The sequence below is a fragment of the Emys orbicularis genome, chromosome 9 (genome assembly GCF_028017835.1).
Source record: "Emys orbicularis isolate rEmyOrb1 chromosome 9, rEmyOrb1.hap1, whole genome shotgun sequence".
In the NCBI taxonomy this organism is placed as follows: Eukaryota; Metazoa; Chordata; order Testudines; family Emydidae; genus Emys; species Emys orbicularis.
This window is the reverse complement of record NC_088691.1, coordinates 105,239,619-105,259,623: the sequence shown is the minus strand read 5'-3', so window position 1 is coordinate 105,259,623 and position 20,005 is coordinate 105,239,619. Positions and strand designations below refer to the sequence as shown.

The 20,005-nt window shown below is 48.5% G+C and overlaps 1 protein-coding gene across 1 annotated transcript in view; it reads left to right on the top strand.

Annotated features, from left to right (window-relative positions):
* Positions 1–718: 718 nt before the first annotated feature.
* Positions 719–20,005, top strand: part of FGF12 (fibroblast growth factor 12) — a 176,838-nt gene continuing 157,551 nt past the window's right edge. The window contains exon 1 of the mRNA XM_065410810.1: positions 719–806. Within this exon, the coding sequence (XP_065266882.1) occupies positions 719–806 (88 nt within the window). The remainder of the gene's footprint in view (positions 807–20,005) is intronic.

Genomic DNA, 20,005 nt, shown 5'->3' with positions numbered 1-20,005 from the left:
CTAGGACCCAGCTAAACGGGTGCCGGTGCCCCCAGACAATGGGAACATCACCTTCAAAGGCACCTACCAGCGAGTAGAAGTTGAGGCCCAAATACCGGGTGAACCCCCCCCCCCCCCCGCCCCCAGCTCTCCGGGCAGTGACATTCAGACGGGTTGCAGTGGGGTTAGTGGCCCTGGCTGTCGCTTCTCAGCGGAGTCCAGGGACGCAGCCCTGGGTAATGGTGACATGTGCAGGCAGGGGCAGGGCACGGGGCTTGTTCTGGGGAACGGGTGTAAGGGACGATCCTGGTTCCCTCGGTCTAACCCCCTGCGCCTTCTCCTGCCGCCGGGCCCGGGCCCGGGGCGTTATCTCCGCCCGGGGCTGGTCCCGGCGGGGCTCTGCTCCGAGCCGGGCCCCGGGGAGTCTCTCCTCCCGGCGGGGTGGGATCCGCAGCCAGTGCCTGGGAGCGCTTGTTTCCCCCGGTGGCTCTCCCGGCAGGGGGCAGGGCTGGAGCTTCCCAGAGCCCGGCCCCTCCCCTGGAAAGTCCCAACAAGTCACGTTGGAGCAGTTCCGAGGGCTCGGAGCAGCAGCGGCTGCGGGGGGCGCGCAGCCCTCGCCGCTCTCCGCCGCCTGCGCCCCGGCTCCGTGCGCCCCATGGGCGGCGAGCTCCCCGCGCCCGGGCGCCCCGCGAGCGGCTGGTGACGGGTCGCGGTTCCCCGCAGCGGCCCGGGGAAGCCAATGAAGATTCCGGGGCTTCTCCTGAAGAAAGGCTCGCACATGCTGCAGTGTCTCTGCGGAAGGCGCCTGAGATCCAGCAACAGCCCAGGTGGGGCGCGGTGGTGGGGGGTTCCCTTCCCTGGGGGGCTAGATTCCCTCCCCCCCCCCCAGCCTTCCGCCTTCCTACGCCCCCGGGCCACTGCTCTGCCCCTGCTCTCCGCTAGCCCGGCCCGGGGAGGGGGTGGTGTGCCAGCCCCTTCCTTACCGGACTTTCCCCCCTTGCGTCTGGAAGGCAGCCGGCCGCGCACAGCGACCCCGTCTCGCCTGGTTCCCTGTGCGCCCCTCGGGCTGCGTCTCAGCGGCTGGCGGCCCGTTGGGAGCTCGGGGGACACCGAACAGGTGGCTGGCAAAGTGTATTCTGCCAAAGAACTGGAGAGTGGCTTTTCTAGCTCAATCTCCGAGTCAGTCCCGCTTTACTGTGCAAGGGGATCTGTGCCAGTGAGGCAGCTCTGTCCTTGGTCCTGAACAGTGCATTGCCCCAGGACCTCGCTTGTCCCAAGTCCTTATCAGAAGACCCCATCGGGCCAATCGTTTGTCTAGGGCCTGGGAAATCTAAGGTTAACGCTTCCTAAGCTTAGTTTGTCCAGGTGTCCTGAGAGGAAGATGTTGTTTAAGGTAAAAGAATCAAACTACCCACTTTGATTTTGTTGTGGCTTTAGTGTGCATCCTGCAGAGTCTTTGAAAAAAGTGAGAAATAGTTCAAAGGTGTGGTTCAGTCAGGCTTGGGGTTTTTGGGGGGGTGAGATTTTTTGTAAAATAAATTGTAAACTCTTTCTCCCCTGCCCCTTCCCCGTGGTTGACTTTCTTGCATTCTGAAAACCTACAATTCTGCTTTTTCTATAAAGCAGTTGGATCAAAATAAAATGAACATATTTTCTCTCTTTCCATAAAAAAATCAGGATTGTATTTTTAAAGAAATATTTCTGGTGTCCTAAGGTCTGTTAAAGGCTTTATTTTGTACCTTTTGAAACAGAGACACATTCTTGTCTTGAAAATGTGGGTGACTTCTCCTAACACTCTTGGTGGTAGGTCTGTGGGTCAAAAGACAATACACCCCAAACAAGTCACTTTTTTATTCATTACAATGCATACTTTTCTGGAAGGCATTTTTAAAAATACACTTCCTAAAGCAAAAGGTGGTTATTAAAATCTTTATTTAAAATGTAATAGTGGCACATATTTCAGCTGAAATCTGGATAACATTGTATCTGTCACACAAGCACTGTTTCTGACCCTGTAGTAGCCATATATATTTTTTTATGCTCTGAGCTTTTATATGGAGGGGGACATGTTTTCAAGGGGTTGAAGCAAGAAACTGAGACCACAAAGCAAGAATGTGCTTAAGCCCATGCTTAAAGTTAAGCGTGTGCCTATGTGTTTGCCTGAATAGGGGGCCACGTATCAGAACCCGCTGAGGGTTTTTTCAGGCTCTGCCACTGTCTTTTCCTGGGGATTTGGAGAAGTCACTTAACCATTCTGTGCCTCAGTTTCCCAGCTGTCAAATGAGGAGGATAAGAAGACCTGCCATATCTCAGGGGGTTGTGAGACTTAATCTTTCTAAAGCACTATGGACAAAAGGCCTAACAGTGCAAAGCAGTAGTAGTAGAATTTTATTATTTATGGGCATCTTTCAAAGGCTACTGCTTTAGACTTGGTGGGTTCGGTGTTCTCATACCAACGTTTATCTAACCTGAGGAGCACCATAATAGCTAGGCAGTAAACATTCAGAAGGGGCCTTTTTTTTTGTTATACCCAGAAGGACAGCTGCCATTTGTTGGCCTAGTAAGAGGTGACTTGTTTTCTTATGTGCGAGCCCAACCTCTGGGGTGAGAAATTATTCACACCTCCCACAGAAATACTGCTCATTTTTCCATTGAAAAACTCCTGTGCTGGGGAACAGTTTATTGCTGAGGTAAGTTTAAGTTCCCTTTTGGTCCAACCAACGAGAGAGCTTGTTAATTGCCCAGAGCCACTTGTTTATGCCTGGTCGCTCCCAACGTGAGTCGGTGAGGGTAATTGGTTCATAACAATAGGACAGGCACAGGGAGTCACATAGAGGACTGGCCTTGGGATTCCTGAAGCTATTCTCACCTCTAGTCAGGAGAAAACTCCAATAAATGTCATTATCAGCTATCGTTGCTGGATGTGAAACACCAGGCCTGGTTCTCACCTGAGTGGTACACAAAGCTAGAGTTTCCTTCATAGTCCTAATAAACAACCACTTCATGTCATTCAGAGAGTCAGGACAGCAGAGGGAATAATAATGCCTGGGTGTAAATAGTCCAATCTCGCTGTAATATATCTGGGATATAACAGCACAACAGATTTAAATCATAAGAACAGCCAGGCTGGGTCAGACCAAAGGTCCATGTAGCCCAGTGGCCTGTCTCTGACAGTGGCCAATGCCAGGTGCCCCAGAGGGAATGAACAGAACGGGGAATCATCAAGTGATCCATCCCCTGTCGCCCATTCCCAGCTTCTGGCAAAATATTTAATAAAGGGCTCAGGAATCTAGCAGAAAAAGGTCTAATATGATCCAATGGCTGGAAGTGGAAGCTAGACAAACTGAGGCTGGAAATAAGGGGTACATTTTTTAACAGTGAGGGCAATTAACCATTGGAACAATTTGACCGGGGTTGTGGTGGGTTTTCCCCCCACCCGCCCAATCATTTTAAAATCAAGACTGGATGTTTTTCTAAAAAATACGCTCTAAGAATTATTTTTGGGCAATTCTATGGCCTGTGTTGTACAGGAGGTCAGGCTAGATGATCATTATGATCCCTGCTGACCTTAAACTCTCTGAGTCTCCAAGTCTATTGACCATCATGAGGTATTTGTGTGGCCTGACATTGGGCGAGAGGGAGCCAATAAAAGTGACAGTAATCTCCAGGTCCTGGTACAACCTTGCCATGTAGCTCAGTGGTGTTAAAACGTATACTGCGTGTTGCTAGTTTAAAGCCCTGGGTCGCATGTCTGTTTCCATTGGCTATCTAAATGATTGGATTTTCTTCTTCATTGCTGCTGGTTAGGCTCCTTGCATTATTTGAAAACACCCAGTTAAACTAAGCACTGCCATCCCTGGAGAGTAGCCACCCAAGGCCACCCTCAGCTGTCTGCTAGATCTCCTGGAGCCCATGCTTTGGAAGAGCGATGACCTGGCAGCCTTGCTTCCCCAGCAGCCTGCTGTGTTTTGACACCTGCCCGGCAGGCAGGATACCACTGGCATTTGGTCAAATCGAACCATCTCCGTGAAACATTTCAATTGTAACGAAACGGCGAATTCAGATGAAAAAATGTTTAGTCTGAATTTTTCTGACCAGCTTGAATCGAGGTTGTAGATACCTTGTTCTTTGAAGGAATAATAGTACCTGGCTCTTTCTATAGAACTTTCCATCTGTAGCTCTCAAAGGCTTTGCCAGGGAAAATAATCCCCAAACTAGATGACGGAGAAGTGAAGGGACCTTGTCCTTTGTTTATGTTCTAAATGCCATGTGCACTTGTGCTGGGGTATAAGTGACAGGGCTGCTTGGAAAACGTTGACCAAAACTTCTCACTTACAATGTAATGTAAAACGTCCCCTGCCTTCTGAGCCGCTCTGATACACAATCAGATCTACACAAAATGCTGTGGTCAGATTTTGTTTATCCCGACTTGGAAAAATAACCCAGGCTCAGGCCAGCTGTATGCTGCATACGTCTTCTGGCATAGCTCGGCCAGTCTGGGATGTGCAGAGGTGCAATACCTGATCAACAAGCTGTGCTGGCAGAAGCCCCTCGGGTAGACATAGCTACAGCAGCAAAACGGCGCTTTGACCGGTATCCCTGATATCACTCATGGGGGTGTGGTTTTACTATATTGGTAGATAGTAGAGCTTTGCTGGCATAGCTGTACCCACACTAGAGCAGTATATTGGTGTCCCTATACTAGTGAAGTGCTCCTAGGGTAGACATAGCCTCATAAGTGTATCTATAAAATCGGGGATTTTAAAATCTGTTTGACAGGGAACCAGCTCTTTTAAAAAAAACTCTTCTCGCTTGTTTTCTTATTTAACTCTGGAGGTGACCAATTTAAATGCTGTGCATAGATTTCTTGGCCACTGTGTGGCAGAGGGATGTTTTGTTTTTTTCTGGAGTTAGGTGTCGATTCAGCAAAGCACTTGCTTAATCATGTGAGTAATCCCATTAAAGTTAAGCACGTTCCTAAGTACTTTTCTGAATCTTGGATTTAGAGCATTCTGAAACTCTGTGTCTGTTGTCTCTAGCCCACTGAAATGTGTGACCCCTTTCCCCACAAAAACTGAAGATTTTCTTGTATGCTGGTCAGTCAATTTGAGAGACTGAAACTATAAAACCAGATGGCACAAGCATCATGAAAAGTCCAGTGGGCTCCAAACGGCAGATCAGGTTGCTTATGCCATGATAGTACACAAAGCTTTCAATTGTATGAATAGATGTTTGCTTGAAAGGCCTTGAAATAGATTCTTCACCTTGGAGGAAAGGAGATGTGTAACGTTTAATAATAAAAATAGCCTCTCTTCCCATAGCCCAAAACGGTGTGGAAGCTGGTAATCATGTTTTGTATGGCAAAGCATTTTTCTAAATGGCATGTGTATGCCTTTCCAGTATTGTGGCTGTGATTGGCTGCTGGGTCTATCTGCATGTGCTAAATTGCAGTCCTGGAGACCTGTGAAAACAACCCAGCAAAGCCAATCTCAGCTGGGAGCATGGAAGCTGCTGCTAATTTTGTGATGAGCCACCCACAGGCTCAGTGTGAGTCATTATCATTGTTTTGTTTTCCAGAATTCAGCAGTTAACGCTTCCAGGATCCAATCTCTGGATTATCTCCATCCTTGTATTTGTTTTACACGGCTCTGTCTGGTTTGGGGAAAAGAATAGACAAACCAGTCCTTTTTTCTTTCTCAAAAGACACTTAAAAAAATTATTTGTTCACCTCTTAGTCCCCTCTTCCTGCTTTAATGCACATTAACTAGCCTTGCTTCCACTTAACCTTAAAACTTTCTCTGGTGCATCAGTCGGTAAGTAATAGTTCTCAAGCTGATTATAAGGCTTTGCATCTTGAAAAGTGCTGGGCAGACACTAGCTAATTAATCCCACAGTGGGGCATGAAATATTTCGCCCATTTTAAAGACATTGAGATGAAGTGATTTAACCAAGGTCGTTCATCAACTCTGTGTCAGAACCAGGATTAGCACGGAGAAGTGTCTGCCTTCCTGGAACACGACTGGAAGTTCCCAGCTGGCTCAGAACCTCAGCGTACTGTCACCAGATTTGTGGCTAGATCACACTTGCTAGTGACTGGGGTCACTCACTGGAGAAACCCCTGCTGGCTGCAATCCCTTGTTACAGCTAGTCCCACCTGGAGCACGAGAGGCCCCCAAACCTGCTCTCAATCCAGCTGGGTCTGGGTAAAGTCCTAGTCACTGGCTCTAGCTCTGGGATGCTAGAGCACACTCCTGGGCTCAGACCTGTAGCCGGCCACCCTTCCTTAGGATGTGGGCAGCTGGTCCATCTCCAGCCAACTGCCCCAGCCCCTAAACCAGTGTCTGAGCCTTCCTGACTCCCCCCTGTCACTTTGTACACACTCCCTTGGAGCTGCACCTCAGCTATTGCTCCCTCATTCAACCCCTGGGGACAGCGTGGCAGGAAAGCAAAGAACACAGGCTCGGCAGAGGAACTTCTTAACCAGTCATTTTACTCATAAAGCACTTGAGAGTTACAGATCTTTGAAAATCGCAAAAGGCCAGAGGTACGTCTCTGAGTCCGTTGTTCCTGTGAGTCCGAGGTTTGTCAGTGTTTCAGGCTGGGCGGGTTCCCCCTGCAAGCCCTTCCTATGTGTGTGGCTGTGGTTGGCTCCCCGTTCAGAGCAGGGCTGTAGTCTTGAATAAGGTCCCCGTCTATGAGCCAGGTGCCCAAACTCTCAGTGCAAACTGAAGTTCCCCATCACCTGGTGTAATAGGGCCAGCCACCGCCTGTGTGCCCCCTTGTGGCCTAGCCACCGCCTGTGTGCCCCCTTGTGGCCTAGCCACCGCCTGTGTGCCCCCTTGTGGCCTAGCCACCGCCTGTGTGCCCCCTTGTGGCCTAGGATCACACTACAGTGTCCTGCTTCTGTTTCCCCGTCTTCTGGGCCCCTTAATAACGTACTCAGTCCAAAGGTCGTGAAATCACTCCCCTTCTGGAGGGCCAATTTATTTAGTCTTCTGGGTACACACTGGCCCTCCAGGCCTCAACCCCAGTTCAGTGTCTCTCTCCCCTTAGGTAGGGAGTTCCCAGGCCTCTTTCCCAGAGCTGGGTCAGAATTCAGTCACCACCAGGCTTTACCTGGCTAGACCTCAGCCTCCTGGCTCCCTCTACTCATCTCTCCAGAGACTGGGAGTCTTTCTCACTCCCTGCAGGTTCCTGAGTTTCTCCCCTTCTTTGGTCTGCAACTTCCTGCTCCTGGAATCCCCTGATTCCTCTCAGGAAAGGCTCATTCTATAATCAGGGTAGGCTTAGACCCAGACTCTCCAGCCCATGGGGCAAGACACCCTGTTACACCTGGTCAGGTGTGTGCCCTATCCCCTCCCGTGGGCCCCTGTGCAGAAAGTCCATGGAGGTGGGCCAGTAGTTAATCATCATTGAAAGTCAATGGCCCTAGACTGCAATCTTGATTTCCCTCTATGATGGTCCTTCAAATGCCTTCCCAAGCAGAGACAAGCTGGGTGAGGTAATATCTTTTATTGGACCAACTTCTATTGGGCAGAGAGACAATCTTTCGAGCCACACAGAGCTCTGCTTCAGGTCTGGGAAAGGTGCTCTGAGTGTCGCAGCTCAGTACAAGGTGGAACAGAGTTTGATGGATGGGTGGTGGTTTTGAGGTTGTGGTGGCTCTCTGTGAGGGAGTTTAAGCTGTCTGTCCAGAGGGTGAAAATATCATCCATGCTTCTGAGGTCTATCACTGGTTTCGTGGTGCATTTGTCCAGAAATTCTTCCTCAAGGTGGCCATGAAGAGGTTGGTGCATTAGTGTATGTATATATATGTATATGGAGATATACCTATCTCATAGAACTGGAAGGGACCCCGAAAGGTCATCGAGTGCAGCCCCCTGCCTTCACTAGCAGGACCAAGTACTGATTTTGCCCCAGATCCCTAACTGGCCCCCTCAAGGATTGAACTCCCAACTCTGGGTTTAGCAGGCCAGTGCTCAAACTACTGAGCTATCCCTCCCCCATAGTACCCATGGCTGTCCCCATGGTTTGAACAAAGTGCTTGTTGTTGAATGTAAAATCATTACGGGTGATCAGCGCTGTTGTAGATGGTCTTGCCACTTGGGCTCATCTGATTGTATGAGGTTGGGGGAGTCATTAGGGACTTCTGGGGGAGATATAATGGGAGGATGGGATATGGAGAGGAAAAGGTGGGTATTGGGAAGCACAGAAGGGACATGGAGATGGACATGAGGGTATGGGTGAATCAAGGGGAGTCCTGGATGGGGTGTTTTAAGGCAGAGGGATAGGGTACAGAGCAGGGATGGAGATTACATGGGTGATGTGGAGAAGGGATGCAGGGAAGTGGGGGAGAAATGAAGGATGGGGTGGGGTGTCAGGGCACCAGGGGAGGAATACAGGGCCAGAGGAAGGGAGTGACTTTTATTAAAAATGTCAAATGTTAGATTTTCTAGTCATAAACACTCTAAATGCTGCGATTTTCATATGGATAAAAGTCTTCTCCACAAACCCCATTTTCCACCCAGGTCTAACCCTCCTTGCCACCCAGCCTGGACTTGAGTAAGTCTTTGGGAGGAGGAACTCTGCCATGTTTGGTCTCCCCAGGGCTTTTGATCAAGGTTCCCGTCCCATTACTTTAGCATACACCAACTTGACTGAAACATACCAGGCCCATTTAAAAACCAGGGAAATTCCTAAACAAAAAACTTCATTTAAAAAAAAGAGCGAAGGTTTAATGTGTGTGTCAGAGTCCCCTCCCCGAGTAATGCTGGCACACTCTTCACAGAACTTCTCCCTCTTCAAAAGAAAATTAGAATGTCTGTCTGGAAATGATCAATTAAAGAGTCCAGTCAGTTCCCGTCTCCTCCCCCCGGCAAACAATCCAGCCTCAGCCACTGGATTTCCTCCTTGTCCATGATCACCGGGATAAGGCACGAGGTGAAGGTCTATGGAAACTCAGGGGAAGGTCCTAGGAAACTCAGGGGAATAATAGGCTCTTGTAGGGTGCCCACTGCCCAGTATTGTGATTGGACAGTGCATTCAAAAGGAAATGAGAAAACACAACCACCCACATGCCCTATTCTCATGTATGCAAAGAACCAACCATGTTCCCTATTGACACAGCATACATAACCACAGCATCACCCGTCATGTTTCCTTGACACAGCGTCAGGCGTCACGCCATCGCCACTTGGTTCAAATCTCTGCGTTTCAATTAATTTTCACCCCCATTTCCTCTGTCCTCCTGAGAATTCCTGACACAGAAAATATCCTGGGGATGGGATGGACCCCCAGCCCCCTGAACCATGTAGAGGTTTGATCCAGATAAGAACTGTGCAGCGTGATCCCACCTGGACCAAATACAAAGCTGTGTGCCAGTTTATGGGTCTCAGCTCAGTGCATCTCCTGTCCCTGTCAATATGGCCTCTCTTTACCCCAGCATTTTAATTCCATGCTTCTTGATGGTTAAAAATGGCCTTGAGATCTGCCCTAATTGCATTACGTCAGGTGCCAGTGGGGCTCAAGGTCTTAACTGGTACTTTTAAGAGCAGAGTTCTACTGGGTTTCCTGTTCTGTGTAATCTCTATGCGATTTTTGTAAATATTTGATCAGTTGCTCCGGCAAACTTGTGAATACTTGGGTTGGGCTAAATTGGCTGCTACCGTGCTCAGGTGCTCTTGGTAAATGGGTGATGAATCACAGCAGCGGTGATACTGGATTTTCCCTTTTCTAGACAGTACACAGAAGCTCAGCTTGCTTTTCTCTGTGCTTTTGTGTGTTGCCCGCTCTCTGAGTTTGTGACAGCCTTCGTGATGAAGGCTTTGCCATTATTATTTTTAAATGAAAAAGCAGAAACCCCATCTGCTCTGTATGGAACCTTGTCAATGTTTTCTTGTAGAAAGCCGGATGCTGTGGTTTTGTGAATGGATATTATGTCTGTTTGGCATATCTGGTTCTTGCTGAAAACAGTTATTTGGGAACTTAACACCACACAATTCATATGCTTCAGATCAGTCCTGTGCTGTGTTAGTCCTCAGATAGGTCACTGGCATGGTGAGCATCGCCCTCCATGGTGAATCCTAGGCTTTAGCCCTCTAGCGTAGGGTAGGAAATCATTTCTTTTCCCTGCAAAAATTGATGAAAACAAATTTTTTCATTTTGAAAATGGTTTGTGTTTGTGTTTAAAAAAGCCCCCAAACATGGAATTTTTTGATGAAAATATGTTTAGTGTCAATGTTGTTTTTGTTGAATAGCCCTTTTATTATCCATATTTATTTGTATGCTCATAGTATCCAGGAGACCCAGCCATGTGCCAGGGTTGTGGTGCACTAGGCGCTCTACAACACAAAAGAGAAAGACAGCCCTACCCAAAAGAGCTTAGAACCTGAGTACGGTTTCTGTGGGAAAACTATTTGGATGGGAAAATGCAGCCCTGCTCTCTAGCCTTGCTTGTGTCTAGTGCCCTGGGGAAGAGAACTGAGCAGAGCTCTTGCCATGAAATGTTTCAGAGGGGAGAGGGATAGCCTCCACCAGAATCAGGGAAGGGTTAATAATTTCCATCATCCACGCTCTGCCCTGGAGACTGACAGGTTACTTGTTGAGTGACTCCAGTCTGTGTAATGACACCTAGCACCCGTAGAGCTCTTTCCAGCCACAGGCCGCAGGAGGGTAACATTGTCTCCATTTTATTTGTGAGAAATGAGAGGCAAGTGACTTGACTATAGTCACATGCTGCATCAGTAGCAGAGTGGGGAGCAGAACCCAGGGCTTGTCACTCCCGGTCCCACCCCCCTCTATCCCCTAGACTCAGATGCCTCCATGTGTGGAGCTAACAGACACAGCTGATGGCTCTCTGCCGTGGGAGGTTACCGTCTAAATTAGCCCTAAGATGGCAAGGGGTGAGAGAAACTCAGCCAGCAAAGGAACCGACACAGAGCAGACCGAGGCCAAAGGGTGGCAGGTTGCCAGTTGAAGCACGCATTGCCCAGCAGTGCTGGGAGGTTGTGTGTGCTGGGCTGGAGGGGGAGTTCTCCCATAGTCTCAGCAGACGGACAATGGCAGCTTGATGGTTTCACATGGAAACTGGGAGGGGATTGTAGATAGATGCAAAAGGCTAGAGCAGTGAAGCATCCATGTGGGACCTCAAACACCTCCCCCGGACTTGGGCCTTGGGTCCGCGGTCCGTGTATTCACAAACGCAGCCCGTGGCCATGTGTTTGGTGACTGTGATCGGAGGTCACTGGGGAGCTGGGAAAGCTGCAGATCATCGTCCCCCTACCACGCCCTGTGGCCTCGTAATATACCCATCCCTACAGGTATTTCAGGTAGGGAGGAGGGGCTGGCAGGGCTCACGTGGCAAGAGGGTGGTTGGAATTGGAGGATGGAGTTCACCAAACCTGACCCTCTGCATAAGTCCCAGCGTGGCTGGGGAGGGGTCGTCAGTTCTTTTCCTTGCACAGTCTGGATGTGGCAGCTCTGTTTCTCTGCTACCCCTCCCCCAGCTAATTCTGTGCAGACCTCAGAGAACAGCCTACCAGTGTGCGTCTCTTGCTCCAGTACGGACGGCAGGCACGTGACTGTAGAGAGGAGAAAGGCAGAGTATCTCTAGTATTTATGGACGATATTCATTTGGCTGGTAGGATGCCACTGGGATTAAGCATTGGAGAGGGAAGATGGAGGCTGCATTTGCAATCGGCTGAGCACATGTTTGTCTGTTAACTGACAAGTCCTGTATCTCATTTGTAACCAGAATTTCTCCTGCTGCCTGAGTCCTTTCGGATTAATTCTGGGACATCCTGCTCACTAGATCATGTGCAAGAAACTGCAGGAATGTTGGGTGATAGACCCAGAGCCTCATTTCTAGTAGAGAGGACCAATGGGAGCAGTCCTCTTGGTGGACATGGCTTTGGAGACAGCCTAGGAGCTTGGCGCACTGCAGAGAAATGGGCTGAACCCACTTTCTTTGGCTTCCCTCTAACTTGAATGACTCTCTCGGTCCAGGGAAGGAATGTGGTCTAGTGGTGGTGGATGGGAACTGGCGGTTAGGACTCCTGGGTCATCTTATTGGCTCTCACTATAGCTCCATGGCCGCTTACTGCCGCCCGAACACCCCCATGTGGCCCTTCTGCCTCTATTTCCCCTTCACTCAGCCCCCTGTAAGAACTCAGTCTCCAGTGTCCTTCTAAGCTCAGATCCTTCCATTCACCCTTCAGCTGTTCCCCTCTGGCAGGCAGCAGAGTTTGTCAAAAATCAAAACTCCAAAAGAAACATAGAGTCTTGCAGCTCCTCTTCCCTTCATTAACTCTCAGCCTCGCTCCTCAGAGCCATTCCTCCCACCAGCCCCAGCTCCGCACAGTCTCTCAGTTCCTGAACTTCCCCAGTTCCCTGCCAGGCTGCTCTCCCCACTCCACCCCTTCCTGCTGCCTTTTAATTGGAATCACCTGACTCCTCTCCCGGGGGGCTTCTCCGGAGTCAGGGCTGGCTTAGCTCCAAGCTCTCCAGCCCAGGAGCAAGCCTCCCTGTTCCCCTCACACTGATTCAGTGCCTCACCTTGGCTAAGTGACCCCTGGAAATCCCTCCCATCTGCAAAATGGGTATAAAATGTGTCCCGCTCTCTCTGAGGTGCTGTGATATTAGCTGGAGCCGAAAGGCGTCAGGGAAATGTGCTCCTCGTTGCTGAATTCTTTCTGCCCTCAGCGAAAGAGAGTCTCCACCAGGGCGCTCAGGTTGCCAAGCTGCAACTTCCTCATTACCACAAAATAATAGGTCAATCCAGAGAGCAATGAACATCGAAATTTACCCACCCCCAGTGCTCATGCTGGGGGGGTGCACCAAGAGCACGCCGTCAGGTTCTACACCCATGTAATTCCATCAGAGCCCAGACTGCATGTGGACAGGACCTCAGGCACACATGTAGTCAAGTCATGAGAGGGGGGTGGCAATCCTGAGGTGGCCACGAGAAAAGGGGTGAGTTCCCTGGGGATGCAGAAGCTGATCGGAATGTGCATCTAGCCAAGGTTTTGTCTTTTGTCCAGTCTGGCTTAATTCCTTCTAACCAGGGCTGTCTTAGAGGCCTTGTGGTTAAGGGGCTGGGCTGGGAATCAGGAGAGCTGGGTTCTGGCACTGGCTGTGCCACAGACTCATTGTGTGACCTTGAGCAAGTCACTTCATCCCCCCCCCCCCCCGCTTCCAGTGCCCCATCGGAAAATGGACCTAATCATGCGCAGTTGGCCAGGCGGTCGTGAGACTAACGTAATGCTGGGAGAGCGTGTGGAGAGTGCTGATGGAAGTTGCTGTGCAAGGTTAATTTTTTATTCTGATTCTGACCAATGAAGTTGACTGCTTGGGTTGGGGCTTTAGGTTTTTAGCGCAGTTGGGAAAGGTCTTAAAGTGGGGTAGATCGGTCTGAGTCTTGCTTTAAGAGACATTTTGGGAAACCAGGGGTCTGTGGTAAATAGTCCAAGCCTTGCAAACCTCAAGCAAAAAGGTGTTTAATTTTCAGTAAGGTTCCCTAGAAGTGCAGCCTAACGGAGAATATGCAGGCTGTCTCTAAGGCAATCGCTTTGTAAGAGTTAGAAAGCTCTGGGAGGATTGCAAAGTGGCAATCTGACAACTCTGCTGTAGTATGCAGTGTAGTTGTAGCCATGTCAGTCCCAGGACATTAGGAAGACAAAGAAGAGCTCTGTGCGGCTCAGAAGCTGGTCTCTCACCAACCGAAGTTGGTCCAATAAAAGATATTCCCTCCCGCACCATAACTCTGATATAGCACTGGTGGAGCTCTGGATAGTTACCTTTCTTACTAAACGTTTCCTGTTCAATGAAAGATTCTAACACTGCACCAAAACCAATATAATTTATAGGACACGGTAGGCTCAAAGTGATGTTTTTTTGTGGTGGGATAAAGAAATGTATGCATCAAATATTAATGGAAATATATCTGGCAGCTTTTTCTTTGTAAATGTTTCAGTGCAAACAGGTTTTGTTTGAGGTTCAAACCTGGCCCTGCACAATTTTCAGCATTATACTAGTACATGGGTGAAATGGACTATGGTCTTGATTAGCAAAGCACTTAATTTTAAGCACGTGCTTCAGTGTTTTGCTAAATCAGGGCCTATCAAAAGAAATGAGATGGACCATATTTTAATTGTTTCAGCTACATGAATTGCAGTATGTGAGCGCTCTGAATGGTGAAAAAGTGGTTTTCACTGTAAAACACTTCAATGGTAATTATAGAACAGGTCTGACAAATAAGGATGGTAAATGTTAATAATGTTTGTAGCCTGATCATATCTCTTTAAGGGGACTGGAAATATTCCCTTGTACATTCCCATTTTAACCTCTGTATAATTTTGTTTTAAACAAGTGCAAGAAGCTCTTTAAACCAAAGTTTTCTGGATCGTGCCAGTAGAAATGTGAGTCTCTTTCAAAACTACCAGGGAATTGGTTCTGGAAGGGGAGGTCGGTGGGGAAGAGCTGTTTCTCTTTTATGTTCAGTGTGTTCTGCAGCATTTTTTGGTTTCTGATGACTAAACTGTTCTGTATTTGAATTTGGAAACTATTGCAAGAGTAACACAAACGGGGCTTGATTTGGAAAAACGTATTCATAATTGTTTGCCTGATTTGTGTGTGCAATTACCATGATTACCACTGAGAGTGGCCATCTGAGAACGCAGTGTTGGAACTCTCTCTCTCTCATCTATTTTCACTCTGTTGTTTCTGAAGGTGCCGGTCCCTGGGAGATCTAAATGTCGTGCACGTTAGTTTAATTTATATTGTGTCTACTCTTGTGATCTCCTACCACTTCCACATTTTCACTTTTCTTTTCCATTCTACTTCCCTCACCTTTTCTCTTTGTCCCCCCATTTGATGCTGTCTGAGGGCGGTGCGTTTAGTGACGTGCTAACTCTTCCTATGTAAAGAGATTCAGATTGTAGTCTGTCCTCTATAGGTTCTGGTGCTGCCCTCATCACCATCCTGTTTGAGCACCTTCCAGTCATGCATGAAGCACTGTACAGCTTGACATTGTCGCGTGGCTCAGTTTCTCATCTCACCAGGGGAGAATTGTGTGTGCAGTAGAGTGCTTGGTTTGGCAGGCTTTGTGGTGTCTGTGTTTTAAATGTACCTGCTGATACAATGATGGACGCGGTATGACTGCCTAGACACATAGAATGACTCCCCTTCTGTATAGTGATGGCTCATAGTGTATTGTGACTCTAGAGAGGCAGAGGCAGGCATGCTTGCACCTGGTTTGGGTTTAGGGCTCAGGGATTTGGGCACTAAATGGTGCCATTGGCATGAGATTCACTCTCCTTGTTAGATTCTCCTCTGCTATGGGTTGCAGCTGGTCAGATCCAGAAAACTGGCGCCTCTTGGTTTGGGATATGACTGGGACCCAAAACTGTGGAGGGAGGATAATAATGATTCTGCTACACAAGACAAGTTTCCTCTCGAGCATTAATCCAGCGGAGAGAGAAGCGCACTGGCCAGTTCCTGGTGGATGTTTGTCATTTCTCTGTCAGCGTGAAGTTAGTACTCCAGGTCTGGCCTGATAACACAGCAAGCAGGAGTCCTTTGTTCAGCCCCAGGTCAGGGACAAAACAGGGCTTCCTGCCCTACACTGCCCTATCAGCGTCTCATCACAGTGACTTCGAGGAGTGACGTGCGGGGGTGATGCACGCTCCATGACCTCTCTGCTGAGCCTGCTGGCTGGGAACTGCTGAGACAGTGACATGTTTCACATGGGCCAGCAGATGCCTGTTAGCTCTTGCAACCCCCTGGCCAAAGCTAGGATCGATCCAGTGACATAAATACTTTACCAATGGTCCTTTCCTAGGACTCAGTCCTTTCACTCCTAGCCAAGCTCTCCCCTTAATTTGGGTATGAGACCAATGGTAGAGGGAAGTATTAGCACATGGAGTAAAACCCTAGGCCAGGGAGATTTCATTTGCCACCAGTTCCAAAGCCTGTTGTTTCTCCTGCACATCACACTTCCGGCAAAATAGTCCTTGCCATCACTACCGCTCCCCAGAGCACCGTGCTCGACACTGCCTTGTACTGGGTGAGCTGCTGCCGCCCCTCCCAACCGTATAATTACAGATATATAAAAACGGGTCCTTATTTGGCAGCGGAGAATGTGGTGACTCAGCCGTCTTCACCGGCCTTTGAAAGGCAAGTTCTGGTCCATTCAGAATTCTCACCAGCATGCAGCCTGAATCGTAAAGGAGCTGCATCTACCCAGGGGAAAGTCAGGAGAGTCACAGAATCCAGAGGCCACAGGGATGCTCTTGAAACTAACTTGATTTGACCATATGGTTAAGCAAACCAAGGTCCCCCACCCATATCTGTGTCAAGCCTTGCAAAATTGTTACCTATGATAGACACTGATCTGAATCCAGGATCGTGGTGGTGGTACGAAGCCATCCCCAATGCGTAGCCTCTGATGCTAGCTAGAAAGCATCGCCTTATACACAGCAATCCCCTGGGGAGACAGTACTGGGCCAGCTTTAGAGATGGAGAAAATGACACACAAAGAGGTTAAGTAGCTTGCCCATGGTCCTTCAGCAAGAGCTGGGAAATGAAGCCAGATCTGACCCCAGTCCCTTGCCTTAACCACTAGTCAGCACTCCCACCAGAGTTATGGCATGAAGGAGGATCCTCCAGAGGCACGGGAGAGCTCAGTGGTATCACAGTTCTTATATGGAACATGAGATCTGCTGTACGGTGTGACCATTGCTAGGACCCACACCTCCAGTAATGCCCTTTCCACTACTGGATGCATCAAAGGAAGATGCGAAATAAAGCAGAGGGCTGGGAGGGAGGAGGCTTGGAGAGAATGATTGACTTCTTCCTTGACCTCTGAGACAGCCTGCACCGTCTGCCAAACACTTCAGCCAAACATGGACACAAGTCATGGGGCTCCACCCCGGGGTAGCTGGGTGAAACGTAATGGCCCTTGATATGCAGGAGGAGATCTAATGGTCCTTTCTGACCTTAAATCTATGACTCCTTCTACCAGGGCAGGGAAACAGGTATTTCTCAGGATGCCCCAAAGGCATCAGCCATATGCAGGTGCTCCAACCCTATTTCAGTAGCTCGTGGGTGTACAGGAGGAAGGCTGGGTACTCGCTGGGAGGGGTGAATAGATCGAGATCAGTCTGACAACCACCTGTGCTTGTGTCTGACAAGTCTGGGCAAGTTACAAACCTTCTGAATCAGAATCCTGGAGTTCTTTTTAAACCGAGAGAGGCTGGCCCTCCGACTTCCACATCCTTTAGGGCTGCAGGGTATAACGCAGTTCGTAGCCAAGCTCTCTGGATCATGAGCGTTCTCTCTCTGTGTCATCCGACCTGTGTCGACCGTAGAACTTGTTTGGCCTATGACACAGAATGGAAGGGTAACAGGGATAGATGCTGTGGCAGAGGATCTCATTACTGCTGGCGAGTTACAGCATGCTTGTTAGGTCATTTGCTGAACATTGCTGGATTTTAGAGAAGCCGGGTTCTTATCTGTACTTGCTGTATGTGGGCAGGAGAACAGGGTGGGTATTTCACTAGCCCCAATCCGCAATGCTTGTGCAATAATACACGTTTGTCCTTACTTTCCTTGGAGTGTCCCAGGGTACCTTACAAACATCAGTCTCACCTTACTGGGAAGTTTGTGGCTGGACCAATGGCAACACTTGTTTACCCACAATCCCTTGCAATAACCTGGAATGCCATAAAATGTTGACCACGCTGCTAACAATGATGGGTGAGGGGATGAGGTCAGCAGGTGTAGCAGACAGCACTTCCCGTGACTGCTCAGTCCAAGCCAGATCTTAGAGGGACCCTGTGCAGGGCCATTAGGCAACCCAGGCAGTGTTCGTCAGAAGCCGGAGCATACCAAAGAGTTGTCTAAGTCCAGAAGCCTCAGTGGAGATTCTCCTCTTTATTAATTACAGCCGAGTCTTCTCTCCTCTCCCGTAGGGGAGAGGCTCCAGGACTGATTACACTTGCCCTGTTGAAGGCTTTGTATGTGACGCTGCTTTATGTGGGCTGAGCTCGTCAGTGACGTGTTCCTGCGGGGGCTCCGGCAACGTGCCCTGATCTCTTCCATTCAGCAGTACTGGGGAGAGGGTGAAATAGAATCCGGATGCTAATTTTAGCCTGGACTGTACTGATCTCCCCCACCCCCTCACCACAAATGACTTGCTCAGCAGCAAATCCTGGATGCAGCTGAGGAAAGTTCTGCAGTAGCTGAAATAGGCCCCGTGTGCTTCTCTCTCCTTAAAGCAGAGGTATCATCTGAGCAGGAGGGGCCCTACTGGGGATTGCACACAATAGCTTGTTCCACTGTGTGATACACCTCGCCATCATCCCTGGAACCGTCTGTGTTACTCTGGGCTGCTCTTTTGCTCCTGGGATGAGTCACCTTTCTAAGTGTCACCGATGAATGATGTTGCCTAATGGAACATGATTCAAACATAACTGAAGTCACTGGGGCTCCTGCCTGAAATTGGGGAACCCTTTTTTCATTTAGTCTGACCTTCCACCACAACTAAGTGGGGTGTTTACAATTAGCCTGATGGCTCACCCATAGTTATGGGCACTTCTCTGCTCTTGGCTATGTTAAAGAGGTTCTTCCAATCAGTCTGATGCTTTTGAACGACTCGCCTGATCCCAGCCAAGCAGCTAATCTATCCAGCTTTCGAGCTGGCTGGGAATTTTCCAACAACATGTTTTTTCATTGGAAAACACTGATTTATCAAAACTGAAATAGTTTCTGGGAAATGGGCAGGTTTGAGGAATCTCCAGATTCAAAAATTGTTTGAAAAATATTTTGAAATTGTTGAAACATCCCGTTTTTGAGATTTTCAAAATGAAAAGTTTCATTCTCTTTGGTCTGAAACAGCTTTTCATTTTGCAATTGTAGTTCCCTTATGCTAAAAGGTTACAATTAAAAAAGGTCAAATTCACAACAAAATGTTTTGAGACTTCAAACTTTTTTGTCATGATTTGGGGGGTAAGGGAGAAAAGTTTCAATATCTCAAATTCCTGCAGAATGGGAAAACCATTTCCTGCTTGGCTCTGTCCAGCCCCCTCAATTTGGAGGTAAAAATTGTATCCAAGATCTTAAAAAACGGGTGTCTAAAGTTGAGAGGTGTATTATTTGTGTGTGTGTGTGCGTCCCCAAAGCCACGTAAGGGATTTAAATAAACATGTCATTGACATTATTGGAAGATGTGTCCAAATCTCCTAGTCTTCTTTGCAAATCTCAACCTGATTTAGGCACCTGCATTTTCAAAGCACTGAACACCTAGCAGTTCCCACTGATTTCGGTGGAAGCTGCTGGATGCTGAGCATGCTGGCATATCAATAGTTAAATGCCGAACTATGGACTTTAGTGATACACACCTATTGGTTGGAAATCTTGGCCTATATCGTTAGATCCTTTAACTTGTTTTAATCTGTATTATAACCTGTTAAAGCAAAACAAAAGAAGAAACTGAAAAGCATATCTCAGGCAATCTTCATTGTGAGGGTTGAAATACCTGTTCCCGGGTCTTTCCGAGGAGAGGGAAAACTGAGATTCCTGAATTGTAGAAGAATTGCCATTCCTGATTGGACCAACGGTCTGTCTAGTCTGGTACCCTGGGCCGGATGCCGCACTGGCAGTGGAAAGGGGACTTAAAATTAGTGTAAATGTAACTTAAGGCCCCTTCATGCTGTCAGAGTCATGCAAAGGATCCTTAGTGTAACTGAGAATTGGGCCCTGTGTCTGACAATAGCCAGCCCCAGACACTTCCGAGGATGGTGTAGCATGCCCAGAACGGACAATGAATACCATAACATTCCCAGGGAGAAATTCCTTCCTAACCCTCTCTTGTTGCTTTTGTCATGAAGCAGGAGGGTTGCCACCCCTCTATGAATGTTTATCCTAGTTAGTATAACTAGGGTCTCTTCTGGCTCCCAGAAAGCTTGAACGAATCTGCTTTGTAGTCCTGCTAAGCGCTTTCCCTATGTGTGGCAATGAGTTCCACAGGTTA